This window comes from Phyllostomus discolor, chromosome 2, assembly GCF_004126475.2.
Source record: "Phyllostomus discolor isolate MPI-MPIP mPhyDis1 chromosome 2, mPhyDis1.pri.v3, whole genome shotgun sequence".
NCBI lineage: Eukaryota > Metazoa > Chordata > Mammalia > Chiroptera > Phyllostomidae > Phyllostomus > Phyllostomus discolor.
The window spans coordinates 56,805,729-56,824,257 of record NC_040904.2 but is presented as its reverse complement, the minus strand read 5'-3'; the positions used below and the strand labels follow the sequence as shown (position 1 = coordinate 56,824,257).

The 18,529-nt window shown below is 34.7% G+C and overlaps 1 protein-coding gene across 1 annotated transcript; it reads left to right on the top strand.

Moving 5' to 3' along the window:
- The first annotated feature begins 530 nt into the window (after positions 1-530).
- On the top strand, positions 531-13,985 carry PLSCR5 (phospholipid scramblase family member 5). The gene is made up of 6 exons (XM_036015840.1): positions 531-567; positions 2,390-2,664; positions 8,283-8,325; positions 9,199-9,419; positions 11,658-11,819; positions 13,686-13,985. The coding sequence occupies exons 1-6, from the start codon at positions 531-533 to the stop codon at positions 13,857-13,859; spliced, it is 912 nt and encodes a 303-aa protein (XP_035871733.1). The 3' UTR covers positions 13,860-13,985.
- The last annotated feature ends 4,544 nt before the right edge of the window (positions 13,986-18,529 follow it).

Here is an 18,529-nt window from a genome sequence, read left to right as displayed (position 1 = left end):
TTTATAACAATATTGACAAGGAGAGGGACTCTAATATTAATTGAAGGATAATATGCGAATAGTAAAGTGCATAATGAGCATCCAGCTTAAGCTATATAATTTTAAGATAAGGATGTGCTTGTGTAACTACCACCAAGATGGAGATGTAGAACATTTCTGGCACCTCATAAAGTTTCCTTTCCAGCCAATTACCATGTTCCTCTGCTCCCAAACAGAAGCACTGTTTTGAATTTTTTCATTAGGAACTAGTTTTCCCTAGATTGTGATTTCACCTGTATGTTTCTCTGAAAGTTGATGGCAGCAGCATGTTTGGCACTAATGGTGGAGACAAGATGCCTGTTGCCTTTTATTGTCTTTCAGTGTTTATTGCTACACTGGCCTTTAGCTTCTCTACCAAATCTGATGGAATGCCACATATCTTCTTCTCAGGTTCTGTTTAGGGACCCATTCAGGCTCCTTCTCAAGAGCAAGAGGAGTTAGTTCTAAAGCCTATATCCTCTATGTCTGCCCAGATCTGAGAGAAGCTCAGGATGGGGTCTCTGTCAGAACCAGACTGCTATGTTATGGGTATGGAGCTCTATTTTAGTAGAGCCAAATGATGTTTGTTTCCATATGGTCCTAGCCCTGAAGCTTGTCCAAATTCTAAATGCCACAAAGCAGCAGAAATGGCCATCCGTCCTCATCTATTCCTGCTTTCTTAAGGTTAAATAAATAAAGGATTGTTCCCCATTAATGCCACAACTACACGCAGCCTTAATGAGCCTACTATTACTAGAAACACTTTATGTAATTGTCCAAAGGACCATTCCTTTGATGCCTATGTTCCTTCACCAATTTTTTAAAATCTTTGTCCAAGTGGTCATTCCGAGGCTATACCTGAATTCTCTTAATAATTCTCTTACTATCTACAAAGACAACTCAGTCCTTTTCCAAATTTTTTTTACCAATTTAAGAGTTTCAGAATACCTCCCCACACACAAACACACACAACTTACATGAATGAGCATCAGTGCTGAAGAGAGACCATTCTAATTTATTGTGAATTATACAGATGTCATTCTAGCTTTGGTACTTATATGAGAGTGCTTGTTGAAATATTTGTGCAACTGTTACAAATTCCTTCTTACAGTAAACCAGAACCATTTTCCTGATCTTTCACACTCATCTGTCTTTAGAATAGTCTTAAGTATTTGCCTTTATTGTGGATGCTCTAATATTTGAAAATATTGTCATGAAATTTAATCCACACTTATAGTCATTCTAAAACTGCATAGTGTTGATAAACTAAATCAATGCACACTGACAACTTTTTAATTAATGAATTAGTAAAGATGAGAAATAAAAACATACTGACAGTCTTTGAAAATACCAGTATCTATTGAGGGAGGTATCCAAATGGCAGTCATATGAGAAGAAAAAGGAAAAATGATAGCAGAAAAAATAACTTGTATTCTTCAACAAAGAAGAATATTTTTGTTTAGACCACTTATTAGGGTTTATGCATAATTTTACACAAGCTCCAGACTAATACAGAGTAAATAGCAAATCTCCAAATTTCAGTCTTAGAGATCATTGAAATAGTAATATTTTTACCTGGCATTAACATAGAAAACAGGTGATTCTCTTAAGAAAAAGCCAAACATTATAGGAATCCATAATTATTTTATCTTTTGTAATTTTGGGTGAGCTACAAAGGAATTCATTTTGTCAAAAAAAATTTTGAATGCTTTTCTACAAAATATTGAGAAATCCAAGCAAAATTAGATATTATATTGCTCTTAAGAAGCTCATAAAATAGTTATAAATATGCTCACAGTATATAGAATTAAACCACTAATTCTCAAATTATACCATCAGGCCAGCAGCATTAGCTTACCTGATAATTTATTAGAACTGCAAATTACCAAGCCCCACCCCCACATCAACTACCAAATCAGAAACTTGGGGAAGGGGCCTGGAAATCTTGTTTTAACAAACATTTCAGGTGGTACTGAAGCAGGGTGAAGAATAAGAACCACTGAATTAAACCTAGTCATAACAATACAATTGATAACACAAAATATTCCTGGAAATTATGAGGCACCCTCATAATATTTGGGGAAGGGAGAATATTCCTTAAAAGTCATAATGATAATGCATAACCTATGTCTAAGGTTATCCTTTTATGAGTAGAGAATATTTCATTCTTTCTACCATTTCTTTTCCTTTTGTAGTTTATATTTTTTATAGAAGTTTTACAGGCCTTCAAAGAATATATATTTTCTGACATTACATTTTTAACCCAAATTACCCAACTTTTTCTCACAATTGCTAGCTATCTTCTACATTCCTTTTCTCCGGTTTTGGGGTCACGTGGTATGACAGTGAGTAGGAAACCCTGAAGGAACAGGCAGCAGGAGAGAATCTGCCCACCAAATTAGAAGTAACAAGTACTATTTTTTAAAAAGTCATAGTAATGGCCTAAATTTACATATAAGCTGGGATTTTTGTTCTCTTGTAGATGCACAGAACCAAAGAAGCAGAGGTCCACCTCACTTTCTTCCTGGAGCTTCAGACCCAGACCACGGCCAGCACATCTCGCCTTCTAGTCCAGAGAGCCAGGTGTGGCAGCCAGGACACCCTCTGCCGGGCAGCCTCCCTCCTGGTCTAGAATATTTAAGCCAGGTGTTTCTATTTTTCTATTCCTGTAAATTTTTCTCCTTAAAATGAATACAAAATTGGTTTCTTGCTTTTCAACCAAAGTTGAGGGACTTCAACAACTAACTTACTGCAGTGAGAAAGGCATTGTAGACCATGAAATTAAATTTTTTCTTTTATTTGCCATATTTCTATTTGGGGGAAGAAATTTATGTTTATTTTTATGACCACTTCTAGTTTCCTTGCCAGAGTAATAAAACTAAACATTTTTGATTGAGCTGTTTAGCACATTTATCCTCCGTCTGCTCATTGCTCAAAGTGCCAGCAAATTTATCCTCCAAAAATCGTTTAATACGTATGTCTAAACGTCGACAGCTATTTAATTAAAGAATATTTATTGAGTACTTGCTAAAATCAAAGCATATAAAAAGCATATAACCTAGTCCTTTCACTCAATCATTCTGTAACCTAATTGGCAACACAAAAAATGTTAACAAAAAGTGCCAGGTGGTGTGCCAAAGCCAGGTAACACACAACTGTGCTGTGTGCAGGTGGATAGAAGGAAAAAGGTTGTTATACTGAGCAAGAGAGTTCTGTAATGAGCTGAGAGTTTGTCTTCAACTGAATCTCAGATGGCAGATGCAAATCCAAGGGAAAGCAAACTACCAAGTTGATAATATTGTCTTTGACACTGTTGCATCTCCAGGTCAATTTGCTTGAAAAATCCTACTATTTCTTATAGTAATTAGTCATCATTAGAAGGTAAGCAGTGGTTGAAGCTGTTATAAATAATCAGGATATATCATCTGAATTATATGACGTGTGAATAGCAATTGTATGCATATGTTATTGTTGCCTTGGTGTTTTATCCTACAAAAGATTAGAAATACACTTACACTAATATTGAGATGTCAGCACATCTGCTGCAATTTTCAGCTTGTTTGGCATTCTTTCAAACTATAAAGTCTATCTCCTTTATCAAAATCAAATCTCTGTGTTAATTCCCTTAAGGTACAAGAGATTTCTGTTATGCCTGATAGGGTTTAAGCTGCATGCAGCATATGTTCCTGGGAAAATGTTTATAATTGCAGATGCCTTCTCCAGAAACCCACTGGCAGACAAATGTACTTTAGAGACTGGGGAGCTCAGGGAGATATGTAAAAGAGCTAGGAAAGCTAACCCACCATCTTCCATCTGCAGAAAGGATCAGCTGTAATAGCTGACTAGAGTTGATTAACTGCTGCAAGCTGTTTGGGAACATTGTCAGACAAGGTTTTGCCAAGGATAAGAGTGATATACCAGTGCCAGAGGGCTGAGGTTTGATGATCACATATGGTCATCACATATTCTTCTTCCATCCATGAATGATGACACACCCGGAGCCAGATGCTTGACATGAATACATTTTCTTTCATAGTCAATAGAGATATGAACTCATCAGCTTCAGTTCTAAAACAAAGTCAATTTTCCAAAAATATTCCTGTGGTAATATTTTATAGAAAACAAAAATATACCACAAATTGGTAAATATTTTACTTCAAAGGTAAAGATAACTTATTCACTTTACACTAAAAGAACACTATAGTGTTTTAAAGCACTATATATATATATAACAGGATGAATAATCATTTTAAAAGCTTTATACCACAAATCTGTAAGGGACATATATAGAATGAATTCATATGCATTATGCATTAACTTTTATCTGAAAACCATAAGAATTAAGTAAAATTATGAACCTTTGGAAATAGTACATTCTTCAATAAATAAACAGAAAAATATACAAAAATATACAAAATTCTCTAAATTGAAAAAAGTAAAATTTTAAAATATCATCTGCTTTCTTTTAATCAAGTCCACCCAATCACTATTGAGAATCTTTTTTTCCATTAACAATTTGTAAATATATTCCCAGGTGTTTGTGTGTGTGTGTAAGTATATGTATATACTTAAGGTTAAACCTAAGAACAAAACTAATAGCTTCTCTTTCGAGATTAGATTAACACATTGATAATCAATAACATTTTTTCTACAAGTGTCAAAGGCTAATATTAATTTAGTTACTTATAAGTAAAAGAAGTGAATTAAAGTCTACAAAAACATGTAAATACTGTTTATTTTGAAGTACAATTGACCCTTGAACAATACATAGGTTAGGAACAGAAAAAAATCCACTTATAAATTTCAACTCCCCCAAGACTTAACTACTGATACCCTACTATTGAATGGAAGCTTTACTGATAACATAGTCAATTAATACAAATTTTATATGTTACACGTACTACATACTGTATTCTTATAATGAAGTAAGCTAGAGAAAAGGAAATGTTACTAAGAAAATCATAAGGAGGAGAAAATATATTTATAGTATTTATTGAAAAAATCTATATATAAGTGGACCTGCATAATTCAAACTTGGGTTGTTCAAGAGTCCATGGTACATGTATTAAATGCAATTGTTGATATCTGCAAACCTGATATATTATGCAGAAGAAGTTATTATTAAGCTCTATGTCCAAGGCTGTCTGTCATTAGATACCCATTCTATAGCATTTATACTTTAGGAGTGCTTTCCTTGCTCTGATACCTGAATATATGATTTGGTGAAGTTTAAACTTTCCAACAATTCCCAGTTCATTAATTAATAGCAAAGAATGGAAAGGGCCCATTTCCACTGTGGTTTATAGATGGCCTAGGACTACAACGAAACTAGGAGAAAAACCAAAAACAAGACACTCGAGTGCAGGAGGTTTTCTCTCAGAGATAGATCAAATCAAATCAAATGCTTTACAGAGGATAGGGTGAATATAAGAGGAAAGGATAAAGGGGAAAGGAATTCAGAGGTTTCACGGCTTCACTTAAGAATTGTTTCTCCCAGTTTATTTTTTTAAGGTTTTATTTATTTATTTTTAGAGAAAGGGGAAGGAAGTGAGAAAGACAGGGAGGGAAGCATCAATGTGTGGTTGACTCTCACATTACCACCTACTGGGGACCTTGTCTACCAAGCCAGATATGTGCCTTGACTGGGAATCAAACCTGTGACCCTTTGGTTTGCAGGCTGGCACACAATCCACTGAGCCACACCAGTCAGGGCTGTTTCTCCTAGTTTCTAAGATTAGCTTAGTGATGCTACTACAACAGAGTGGAAAGCATATCAAAATTGGCTGTAGCACAGTCTGAGGTCAAGTTCCAGCCCAACAATTTACAGACCACAATTCTTGAGCAAACTATTTAATCTCTCTGGGATTGTTTCCTCACATGTAAAACATAATGATATCTATCCCTCTGAGTTCCTGTGAGAAATAAATTAGCCACTATGTCACAATATCTAGCACAGTGACTACCTCAGTGTAGTCATTAAACAAACAACTACCATGATTAGATATTAGAGGTATAATTTCCTTTTCCATTGTAAAATGGGCCTTAACTGTTAGCCTCTTAATTTCAAGACTAAGACTTGATGGGTGACACTGATATTTAAAGTCCCTAAACTTAAACCTTAGTCTTGGCCCAATAGTTCTTCCGTACATGTTACTTCTATGTAGAGCTACTGCTAAATCATTATGAATAGCTTTTATGAGGCTTATGTCTTCTCATCCCCAAACCCTCAAATTCTCTCAAAATAAGAGACCAGAACTAACAACAGTACACTACAAAAAAAAATTATTCTAACTTTTTATCAAATTTATTAGGATGACATTTGTTAATAAAATTATATAGGTTTCAAGTGTACAGTTCTATGATACATCATCTGTATATTGCATTGTATGCCCACCACCCAAAGTCAGATTTCCATCATCATATGGTCCACTACCTCTACCCTTTACTATCCCCCCAAACCCTTTCCTTTGGTACCCACCATACTTTGCCTGTGTCTGAGTTTTTGTTTGTTTGCTTGTGTTGCTTTCAGTTTTATACGCAATCATCTGTTGAGGGGCAATTCACTTACCATGTCGTGGCCACCATGGATAATGCTTCAATAAACATAGGGGTGCATATATCTTTGAGAATAAATGTTTTCCAACTTTTAAGGTAGATCCTAGAAGAGGGGTTTCTGGGTCATATGATAATTTCATCCTTAATTTTTTAAGGAACATCCCTACCATTTTCCATAGTGGATATACCAGCTTATATTCCCACCAGCAGTATATGAGTGTTGCTGTGTCTCCACAACCTCTCCAACACTTATTACCTGTCTTGTTGATAATAGCCATTCTAACAGGTGTGAGATGGTATCTCATTATAGTTTTGATTTCTATTTTCCCTAATAGCTAGTGAAGTTGAGGATCTTTTCATATAGCTATTGGCTATCTGTATGTCTTCTTGGAAGAAGTATCTATTCAGGTCCTCCACCCATTTTTTTAATGTTTGGTTTTTAATTGTTGAGTTGCCTGAGTTATTTTTTTTAATATTAACCTTTGTTGGAGCCATTATTTGCAAATATCTTCTCCCATTTGGTTGGTTTTAATTTAAAAACAACTGCCATAATTGTTAAAGTAAGTTTTATACTATGTTAAATCATAAATTATTTTTGGAAAATATATTTTTGAATCTTAAGAAGAGGCCATATGCTTACTTTTATCAATAATAAGATTTGAATGAAGGAATGATATTAGCTTTACCTCCACTTCAGTATATACAAGGAGAATGAAGGAAATAATGTAACTTTCAATTTTCTGGGTTTGTGATGCCCAATCAATGACAAGTATTAGTAATGACAGTTACATGTGAGTTTATTAATGTGAAAAGAGAATAAAGTACATTTTAAGGTGAAATAGAAAATTAAATATTAGAAATAACAATGACCAGCATTATACATGTTCATAACTTCAAGTACTGAATGTCAAATCTAAAGCATAGACAAATAAAATTCATTCTAAAAGCATATTTTAAATTTTTCTTTAAGAACAATTTGTATTGTCTGCTTTTATAGTCATTTCACAATTGTGTGGATACATTTTACCTTGTAAATTAATTTAATTTCTAATTATATAAGGCAAAATTTACCATGCATTTAGTGGCATAACTCTTATTCTGCTTCAATTGATATTTTGTCAACATCAGCAGGCTTTTTTCCCTTAGTCCAAAGGAAGGTGTGAATGAGATAATTTTTCAGAATATGCCCTTTCATCTGTAACAAAGACATAGCCTCACTGTGGGGCAAAAGCTACAGCTTGACAGAGTCAAGTTAGGCGGAGCTGGGAGGGGAGGCCAGACATTCGGATCCTTGTTGTTTTGTTTCATTTCTTTAAAAAAAAAAAAGGTGGGGGAGTAGACATTTAAAACTTTGCAGGCATTATTATTTAGAGATTGTTTAAAAATATTCTCAAAGTATTTGTTTCCAGCAGCTACCCTTTTATCCATTAACACAGAAAGAGCACATAGTTAACCATAGTTTCTATTTATATTTTGGGCGATACTGCCTTGGAATTTTCAGGGTTCTTGTAATTTTTTAATTTTCACTTGAACAAGAAACATTTTACTTTCTTTTTCATTGTAAAATGTGAGCGGTATTCAACTGTTTCGATAATAAAGAGCATGAAAATCACCTACACATAGTCTAGTAAACAGCTTAATAATATCTCCAAAAATTTTCAGAGTTGTGATGTAATACTTTTTATTTCCTTTATGCCCTCCTTTAACAGTTAGAACTCATCATCATACACCAGCAGGTGGAGCTTCTTGGAAGTAAGTATATTCTCTACTTATTTAAACTGTTGAAAATGTTTTAGATTTCAGAAAGTTCTCTCCATCTAAATATTTTATAAAGAATCAAGTTAAATGTTTAGAATAGTTTTAGGTTGAATATAGCACGATTTTATTTTATTGTTTTAAAATAAACATTGTACATAAAATTATTAGTCAAACATAAATAAACCTAAGAGCATAAAACTCTCCATGCCTTTGGTGATATTGCCATTAGGAATCTAACATTATTTTAATCTTAAAATTTTAAGAAATGAGATGATTTCCTATGGTTGCTAATATTTTATATTTTCTTAATAATCCCTGAAATGAAAATCAAATTTGAGACTAAATTTTTAAAAATCCATGAAAACAGGTAGGACTAACAAAATGCAAATTAGTTGAATTTTTTTGTTCTTCTTATGCTACATTATTTCTAAAATATGTCAAAATTGAAATAGCAGGATAGCATGCAGTTGTAAATATATTACCAGATAAATTTTAGACTAAATTCTATCATATGAGTTGTCCCAATAAATTTCATATCAATGACACAATTATTATTTGAGCATTAGATTATTCTTTATGACATTGCTTTCTTAGCTGAAAAGTGGTATTGCACATTTCCAAGTAGATCATGTATCTAGTATCAACATTTATTAAATGCACAGCTTTGTTCTCTGAATTTACTTTGATTTCCACAGAGAAGTCTTCAAATTTTAGAGCACAGAAGTAGACTTGTGTGAAGAAGTTACCATATTCTTAATAATTGATCTGTCACTGTGTTTCTAAATAACACTACCCCTTTTATTTATTTAAAGGTATGATACTAAGCATTAGCATTACTTTGAAGAATGTTCTTTTTTGCCCCATCAGTGATACTTGGCACTGAGACCTCAAACAAATATGAGATAAAAAACAGCTTGGGACAAAGGATATACTTTGCCGTGGAGGAAAGCATCTGCTTCAATCGGACTGTCTGTTCCACACTGCGATCTTGCACTCTGAGGATCACAGATAACTCGGGTCGAGAGGTGATCACAGTAAACAGGCCCTTGAGATGTAACAGCTGCTGGTGCCCTTGCTACCTGCAAGAGGTCAGTCATTGGCTTGGTGTGCTTTTTTTCTCCTACCTTTGAAAACATTACCAATTATTTCTTTAATAAATGGCATTCATCTGGAGCTATGGGGCAATTAACATTTCAATTGTTTGAATTAGTAGTTGCCCCTTTAGAATCTGAACAGCTTGAGGATTTGGTAATTCACTGGATTTTTTTTCCTGTCCAACCAAAAAAAAAAGGTAGTGGCTTCTATGATGTTAATTGGTGAAGACAGCTCATGCATCATGTAAATGAGACACATCTTCCTGAATCTTGTTATTAGCATGTAATTGTAATATCTATGAGTTTCACCATTAAGCAATCTACCCTTTGTCCCTTTGTCTTCTCTTGCTGTAGCAAAAGTTCAGAAAGTGCCAAGTGATACTGAACTCTTCCAAGATGTTCTCTCTTGGTTAGGTAATACTGTTTAGTACAGGATGTCACATTGTAGTCACTCATTTATGACAAACATCAAGGTTTGCAAAAGATAATGTTATTGTTCTATAGGGAATCATTCAATTATTTTATTTTAATGTATAATAGATTCCATTGCTTTTTGATGGACCTTTAATAATAACTTTCATTGACATAATACAGGTGATAAATAACATATACTTAGTTTTATGTTATTGATATCATGATATCTCTATGGGCTAGAAAGAATAGGTTTTACTATCCACATTTTGCAGTTGAGGAAACAGGCTTAGAGGGTGGAGGTGTCTTACTTATGATTACATATACAGGAAATATAAACGGGACTTGGTCCAGATGTCTTTACTCAAGCCCAAGTTTCTCTGTGAAGGGCCTGTGTATAAGTACTCTAGAGCAATGGAAATAAATATTAACAGAAGGAGGATAACTAAGGAAGTTTATTCTTCAACTATTCATAGCTAGCTAATCACCTGGCTTAGTGATAGGATAGCTAAGGTACTCTTACATGGAGCCCAAGAATTTCCATCCTCCTACTGAGAATATTTAAGATCTACTATGCCCCAACATGGTATAGTCAGTATAATCACAGAATATATGCCCATTTGAATATTTTTGATAATTGATGTTTTATAGTAGCCAGTATTACATAAATTAAGCATAAGATACACCTGGATACCCACTAATAATTTTTAAAAATTGGTCATAATCAAACCAATAATTTTAAAAGTGATCCCAGGACAATTCTATATAATTTTAGGAAGCTTTGTTGAAACCACCTTTGTGTATCCAAGAATATGATAGACATACACAGACTATAAACTCAATAAATAAGAAAAGACAAAATGAGATCTGATGATGGTTAGTTTGATTTAAAAGCCAAAAATTTTTACTATAGCCCTGGCTGGCGTAGCTCAGTGGATTGAGCACGGGCTGCGAACCAAAGTGTCGCAGGTTCGATTCCCAGTCAGACCACATACCTGGGTTGCAGGCCACGGCCCCCAGCAACCACACATTGATGTTTTTTTCTCTCTCTCTCTCTTTCTCCTTCCCTTCCCTCTCTAAAAATAAATAAATACAATCTTTTTAAAAAAATTTTTATTATGTGCACCCACTTCCAGGTTATTTTACAAAGGATTGATTTGGCTACATAAACCTATTGAAATACAATATGATGAAAAATAAAGAAATTAGAATGAAGGATAAGGGGTAAAATACTAACATTTGAAAATGCAATTGCTAATCTTTAACACTTTGGAAGAAGTTAAACAATGATTATATTGGTGTGTAATAATTGTAACTCTGCAGAAGCATTTGCTTTTAATTGAACACAGAGAAGCCAGAAGTTGACAGTCTAGAGAGAAAAAAATTTTTATGCATACTTAATAATTGATAAATGAATACTAAAAATAGATGTGTGTTGTAGCAACAACTGAATAGAAGTAGATATTGAGTCCCTCATCAGAAACAGCTTTCCATGTTTGACCAACTGTTGTACTTGGAACAAAAATGGCAAAGAAGCCAGTGTCCCAGAGTCAGGAGGCAAGTCTGGAATAAGTTCTCTTTAGGGAAGATCAGACTTGGGCATGTAGTGCAAAGTGCTAAACATATACAGTGAATTTCTTAGCTTTTATAAAGTCTGAAAAAAACAGTGTTTTGCTTCCTTAGAAGCAGATATTTAAAATTATTTGTAGCATATAAAAATAATTTCATTAAAGTATATTGTTCGAAAGTAAGTTTATATTATAATAAAATTAAAATACAATAAACTTAGAAATCTTATTTGATTGTTACCTCTTCTTACAGTTAGAAATCCAAGCCCCTCCTGGCACTATAGTTGGTTATGTTGCACAGAAGTGGGACCCCTTTCTGCCTAAATTCACAATCCAAAATGCAAACAAAGAAGATATTTTGAAAATTGTCGGTCCTTGTGCAACATGCGGTTGTTTTGGCGATGTGGATTTTGAGGTATGATTGACAAAATGAAATTTTCATTTAGGTCTTGATTTTTTGCAACATAATTCAATTTTTTAAAATGTTCAAAACATAAAAAAATCTCTGGAATATATATATTATTATAAATATAGAAATATATTATTATAAATATAGAAATGTCATTAGGAAACAATATATTTATGAATAATGTAATAAGCCAATATTGCACATGCCAATAGGAACTCATAATTTCAGAAATACTAAGTTCAAGATTTTTTTAACACACTATAAAAAGTTGATTTATGTGGCAGTATAGCATCCAAAGTATAAAACAAATATATGTAGTTTAGAACCACATAAATTACATCTTCTTTCCTATACTTCTTGTGGTAATGTACTCCAGTTCAAATCTCATCTCAGAAGCATATTCCATTAAAATATCACTTATTTAAGAGTCATGTTCATAAGACTTGATAACTTGTTTTGTAAAATAATCTCTCACATAAATGAATTTGTGTACATTGAATGTTAAAAAACAATAGGTATCTACAAATTTAATCTCTATCACTATGAAGTATCTTAACAGCTCCTCCTAGAAGTACATCTTAGGCAGAGGAGATGGTTTGATTTAAATAGTATATTTATTTTTTATTCATTCATTCATGTACATCCATCTAGGACATTCAGTTTGTAGAATTTTAGGAAACACCATTCACATTGAGTATGAGGCGAATTTTGCAAAATGAGCCGTACTAACCCCACCCTATTCCAAGAGGACTTGGCATGGCTCTCCTAAGAGTAAAGTATTACAATATGCCCTATAATCAAGGAGAACTTAGACATAGAATTTTAGTATTCCTGCTATAGGGATGTCCTAAGTAACTTTCTCTATTTTCTATCATCTACTGATACGTCAAAAGGGAAAGTTTTTATTGAATTAGTTTTTGCTTTTGAATGGTAAACAGGGCAAGCAAATGAATAGCTGATAAAGTTTAATTGTGGACTTATTCTAGCTGAGAAAGATAATAGATTTTTGTTAGATCAAATTAGCCTGAATTTCCTGGGTGATATATTAGGGCTTTTCTAATGCAAAAATAGGATTTGTGTTTGGTTATAATGGAATGATCTAGTAAATGTCTAAGTATAATGTAAAAATGAGATTTCGCAATGGTTAGTAATATTTAAATGTGTTTGTAACTATAAAATCTTAGCAGTAAAATTTAAAAGTTAACAAATTATACCTGCAAGTGAAGCTAATTCCTTGTAAAACCTTTCTCAAACATTTTCTTTCTCTTTTTTTAATTAACAGTTACAGATGTCCCCCATCTCCTCCCTTTGCCCACTTCCACCGAGTACCCCTCCCACCTCCACCATGTTGTTTCTGCCTTCACAGTCCCTAGGCATAGATGCCTATATGTTCTTTAGCTAATCTCTTCCAGTCCCTCCCACCCTCTCCCCTCTGAGACTTGTCAGGGTCAGTCTGTTCCATATACCCATGCTTCTGCTTTTACTTTGTTTGTCAGTTTATTTTGTTCATTTTAAAATCTGGACCTCTAGTAAAAAGAAATTACCTTCCTGGTTAGATCACATAACTGAGACTATGTACCTGCTGCCATCTTGTGGTCAGCTGGCTTTAATTATTTATTGCTATTATATTCTTCATTTGTATATAAAAAAATTGTGATAATTAGAAAACTGTCAGAAAAGCAAAATTCCCGAAGAATGAATTGCAAAGTTAAATCTACCAACTTATGCTTACTTATATAAAGGAATGAACATCATATTGTCATAGAGATGATAAATAATATAATTCATATCTCTCATGAAGTAAACACGTGAAGAAGTCTAAAACCATCTACATCCCCTTCAAATTTTATACTTCTGATTTTCTTTCTAAAGGTGAAGACCATGGATGAAAAGCTTACAATTGGGAAAATTTCAAAATACTGGTCGGGGTTTGTAAACAACGTTTTCACCAATGCTGACAACTTTGGGATCCACATTCCTGCTGATTTAGATGTGACGGTCAAAGCAGCGATGATCGGTGCTTGTTTTCTCTTTGTAAGAATGTAGCTGATTTATCTTTCCCCTTTTCAATTGCCAGCTACAAACACACAACATTTACCCCAAAGAATAACTGTGGCATAGAAGCCTGCTTTAGGACCAGCATTCTTTGCAGTGAGGAAGCAGGAGCTTGTATTTCTGTGAGGAAGCCCTTTCTGATCATTTCATCAAAACCTGAGATTCTTTTCTCTTTCAACTTCAACTTAGATTTTTGGCTTATGTTCACATTCACTGAAAAATATGTAAACATAAATATCCTGATCATTTATCCTGGACAAAATTCAGGGTAGTTTCATTGCTTATCAATGAGTTAGGTGATGTTCAGAATGTGAAAGGTGCCATTTCCTTACCCTTCTGATAGGTACATAGATAAAGAAGATGATAGATTTGCATTAATATGTTCCAGTTTCCACATTACAAAGACTTTATGCCTCTGTCCTTTCTTTCCAACTTCCAACTTTATTAACATTTTCCTCCTTGGTGTGGAGGCTGGTGGCAGAAAAACAGAAGTCTAATAATATCTGTGCCAAAGGAGCAGCTGTCTCCTGTCCCAGTGGCCCCTCCAGCATCTCGTTCACTGTCCAGCGTGTTCAGTGCACTCACAAAAATTCATGGAATTTAAAAATAAACCTACATTGCACCTCTCATAGCTTCTTGTTCTTCAGGGTTTTAGGATCCTAAATCGTATGGTTATATTAATGTGTGTTGCTGTGGGGAAAATAACAGGCCCTGTTTACTCAGTCTCTTGTAAAAAACACGTGTAAGATATATTAACTAAAAATAATTCCCTAGTGACATCAATGATGGATACTTAGTTTATTACAGAATAAATAATTACATATATATTAGAGAAAGAGATTATTTCATCTGAAACTCAAGAGGAATTATTTTAACTTACTGGTTCCTTATGATAGGTAGAAGGCAGAATTTGTATACGTAGAGTGCTAGGTTTTTATCCTTGCTATGTGGTCACTTACCCTCAATTCCCATTATCGTCTACAAATATAATCAATCCCAGTCACTCTTGCCTGTCTCCTAACATGGCTTTCATTCCCTGCTCTCCTCTCTTCACCTGACAGGGCTGTCAGTCTGCCAGCTCCCACTCACCTTTTCCGTTTTCATCACTCTGCACTTCAACACCAGTCTCTCCAAGTGCACACATGAGTGCACATGCGCACACACTCACACTCTCTTCCCCAAACTTTAATTTGGCCATTTCCATGTACCCTGTGCTGAGTGTGCTGAGGCCGTCTTTAATCTGTCCTACCCAGCTCTGTTACGTAGCGGGCCGATGGCAACCACGTGCTGTCAGCAATCCCTACACTCCATGAGTCCAAGCCCCACCGACCTGGATAACACCCCCATCGCCCGAAAGACAACTTTTAACTCCAGAGTCTGAGAGAGAAACGTGCTCGCTGAGAACATCTAATGACGCCCACCCATTTCTTCTTTTTCCTTTTTACCACAATACTAGAAAATATTTGTACTTTTTGCTAACATATCTTTTAAAAATTTCTCACATGTATTACCAATATAAATTACTGACATTATATATAAACTGATAGGAAGAATTACGATTTTAATTTTTAAAAACTGTCTCCACTTTATTGCCTTGTAAGAGAGTTGAAAAAGCTGCTAGTGTGAGGACATTCCCTGATCCGAACAGCAAAATTCTGAAGTACATCTAGGTTTTGTCCTCCTGTGGTTTAAGCCTACCACCACACCCACAGTTCTAACCTCCTGCCTCCTGAGTGCCCTCTGTGTTCAGTATCTCCTTAGGTAACTATCTAGTTACTGATCAGAGTCTGTGATGACATCTAATTCTTGTTCAAAGACCAGTGCCTATTACAGCTTCCTGCACTGACCCGGAATGTCCTACAATCTAATTCTGAAGCAAACTTTGATCACCCACATTTTGACTGATAATACCATACTGATTCAGGTAAAGTTTTCAATTACTTGTGCTCTGAAAATCAGACATGCACGTGTCATAAAAGTTACAATTTTTACAACATTTTTCTCCTACTGGAAAAATAAATCATGTGTTGCTGGAGCACCAAAAGGAAACTGCTTTAAGAAATCAAAGCTTACACGTGATACTCTTGATCTTAAACCGTTGCCTTTTTGTAAATTCACTTACATTCAGTTTACTTCTTTGTAGGATTTTATGTTCTTTGAACATTCACTGGCTGGATTATAACAAGCAAGATGACAAAAACAATAAAATACGCAGAAGATATTTCAGTAAGTAAAAGGAAACTGTAAATGATTTCTTTCCCTTGAAGATGTTGACATTTGATGCTAATTCTTTTTCATTTTCTTCTAGAAACCCTTGGGCTTTGGATTTCATTTCTGAATGGTTTGGGTATTTACTCATTTGTAACAAAATGTTAATTATTATATTTAATAAAGCATAATGCAGTGAAGCAATGATTTGGTTGTGAATGCATGAGAGCTAAAAGCTAGATTACTGGCTCTAGCACAAGGTTACTTTGAGAGATTACCATTATTCCCTTTATTCTTTTGAAGTTATTGCATGGGTAAGCATGAAAGATGGGAACTAAGGCTTGCAGCATCACTGATGAAAATTCAATGTTTAGAGAGTACTTTGAAGTTTTTCTGGTACCAAAGCTGGTTACTAATCAGAAGAGCTAGATTTCTAAAATATTCTTTCATAAGCAGTCTCTTTATTTTTACTTTATTGATCTGCTTATTGTAACAAGACATTTTTATTTTATATTGGAAAAGCTAAAAATTGGTTAATAATATGTTTAAAGATGAGAAAGAAGATAGAGGAAATCAATTTAGCTGGTATCACCTGCAGCTGGGAGCAAGGTTGTCAGGGGAGGGAACTCAAGTTCTGTAAATAATAGGCATCACCAGTGTGCTAGTCATGTCTCTCAACTTGCCATGTAGACCTTCTGAGCCTCCCCAGGTCTCCCATTTGCTACCTTGCAGAACCATGTAGATGCTTTAGTATTTGCTAAAGCATAAGTTGCTAAAGCAGCATTTAGTTGATGCACAGTATTTCCTCCATTTCCTCTTGATCTGTTTTAACTGAAGTGTTTATGATTTACAATCATTTATAACAAGCTAAAGGAGGTGGTGATTTTTTAAGCTGATGCGTATTAACTAATAAAATGGAGGAAAAGAGCTAACATTTTTGAGGGCTTATTATACACCAGGTGCTACATTTCATGTAAATTCCTGGTGGGGTAACAGAATGACACAGAAACAAAGGAAAATCAGGTGGTAAGTGGAAGACCTGCGCATGTCACACAGATTCTTTCCAAGGATGATGCTTTTTTCATAGATCCCTCTTGCCTTTTATTTTTGAGTTCTAAAATGAAAGATTTTTTAAACTGATGTCATAATAGCAGCAACTGAGACTTTCAGGCAAGGAGAAAGAGAACACCACTTATAACTGCTGCATTTTAATGTAACAAACTCTTCTGGATTTTCAAAAATTATCTAAATGAACCCTAAAACTAGTGAAAAGAGCTACTTAACACCTAAGGAAAAAGAGACTCCCCCTAAATAAAAATCCTTCTGAGAATATGACACACACTTAAAGTTGGCTGTTTTAAATAAAAACTGGCTGTGGTACTTTGCTCCAGAATTGGCACATTAAACAAACCCATTCTCCCCTTCTTCAGTAAAGGTGAAATTGACCTTTATACATCTTCTAGGTTCTACCTCTCCCTGTGTCACCAAACATGAGTCAATGAGACACTAGAGAGACTCTCACTTTTCAGTGAAATTTTCAATGAGCAGCTCTGGAATGAGGTGGGCCCTCTGTTCACCACTGCTTCCCCTTGGCCCCACTACGCCCTCAGAACACAAGGTCTAACAGTATTCACTCTGAGCTGTACTGAGAAGACCTGACCAGATTTAAATGCCTCCCATTCATTCATTGCCTTATTAATTTAATATTTATTGGCTCATGTATTTTGTATAGGACAAAAATATAGTTCCTCCTCTTATGGAACTTACAGTTTAGTTAAACAGATAGCTATTAATTCAATAATCACACAAACAAAAGTTGAACTTCAAACATGAGAAGTGTTTCCAGGAAATAGACAAAGGACTAATAAGTAAGGTAGGGATATTTGACTTGGTCAGGCAATGAAGGAGTGATGGGGATTTAACATATGAAGAATAGGTAGGAGTGGGAGGGAGACTGTTTTAGGCTGAAGTACTATCATTTGTGAAAGTTTTCTTGTGGGAAAAAAGCTGGCCATTCCAACAGTGAGGTGGAATGTGGTGCAAGGTGAGGATAAATGGGGCCCGTAGGCCATGTCAATGATTTTAGCAAAGCATCTGAGAAAAGTTTATATGGAGAGATTTGACGGACTAAAAATAAGATTGGTGAGAGGGCTGCAGAGATGCTTGTGGACCAATTAGTAGGTTTAGGTGACAACTAATGCAACGTGGATGTATGTGTCACTCATGTAAAGGGAGACAAGTGAGAAAATCCAAGATATATCTAGGAGGTAAAATCACCATTACTTGATGCTGAGTTGAAAATGGAGATTTTAGGGAAAAAGGGGATTTCAGGCCTAGCCCATTTATTGACAGAGAGAACATTAGAAGAGGATCTGTTTCAGGGCTAAAAAAGGCATGGGTTCAATTTTGAACATAATGAGTTTATAATGCCTTTAACTCTTCCAAATAGGCAG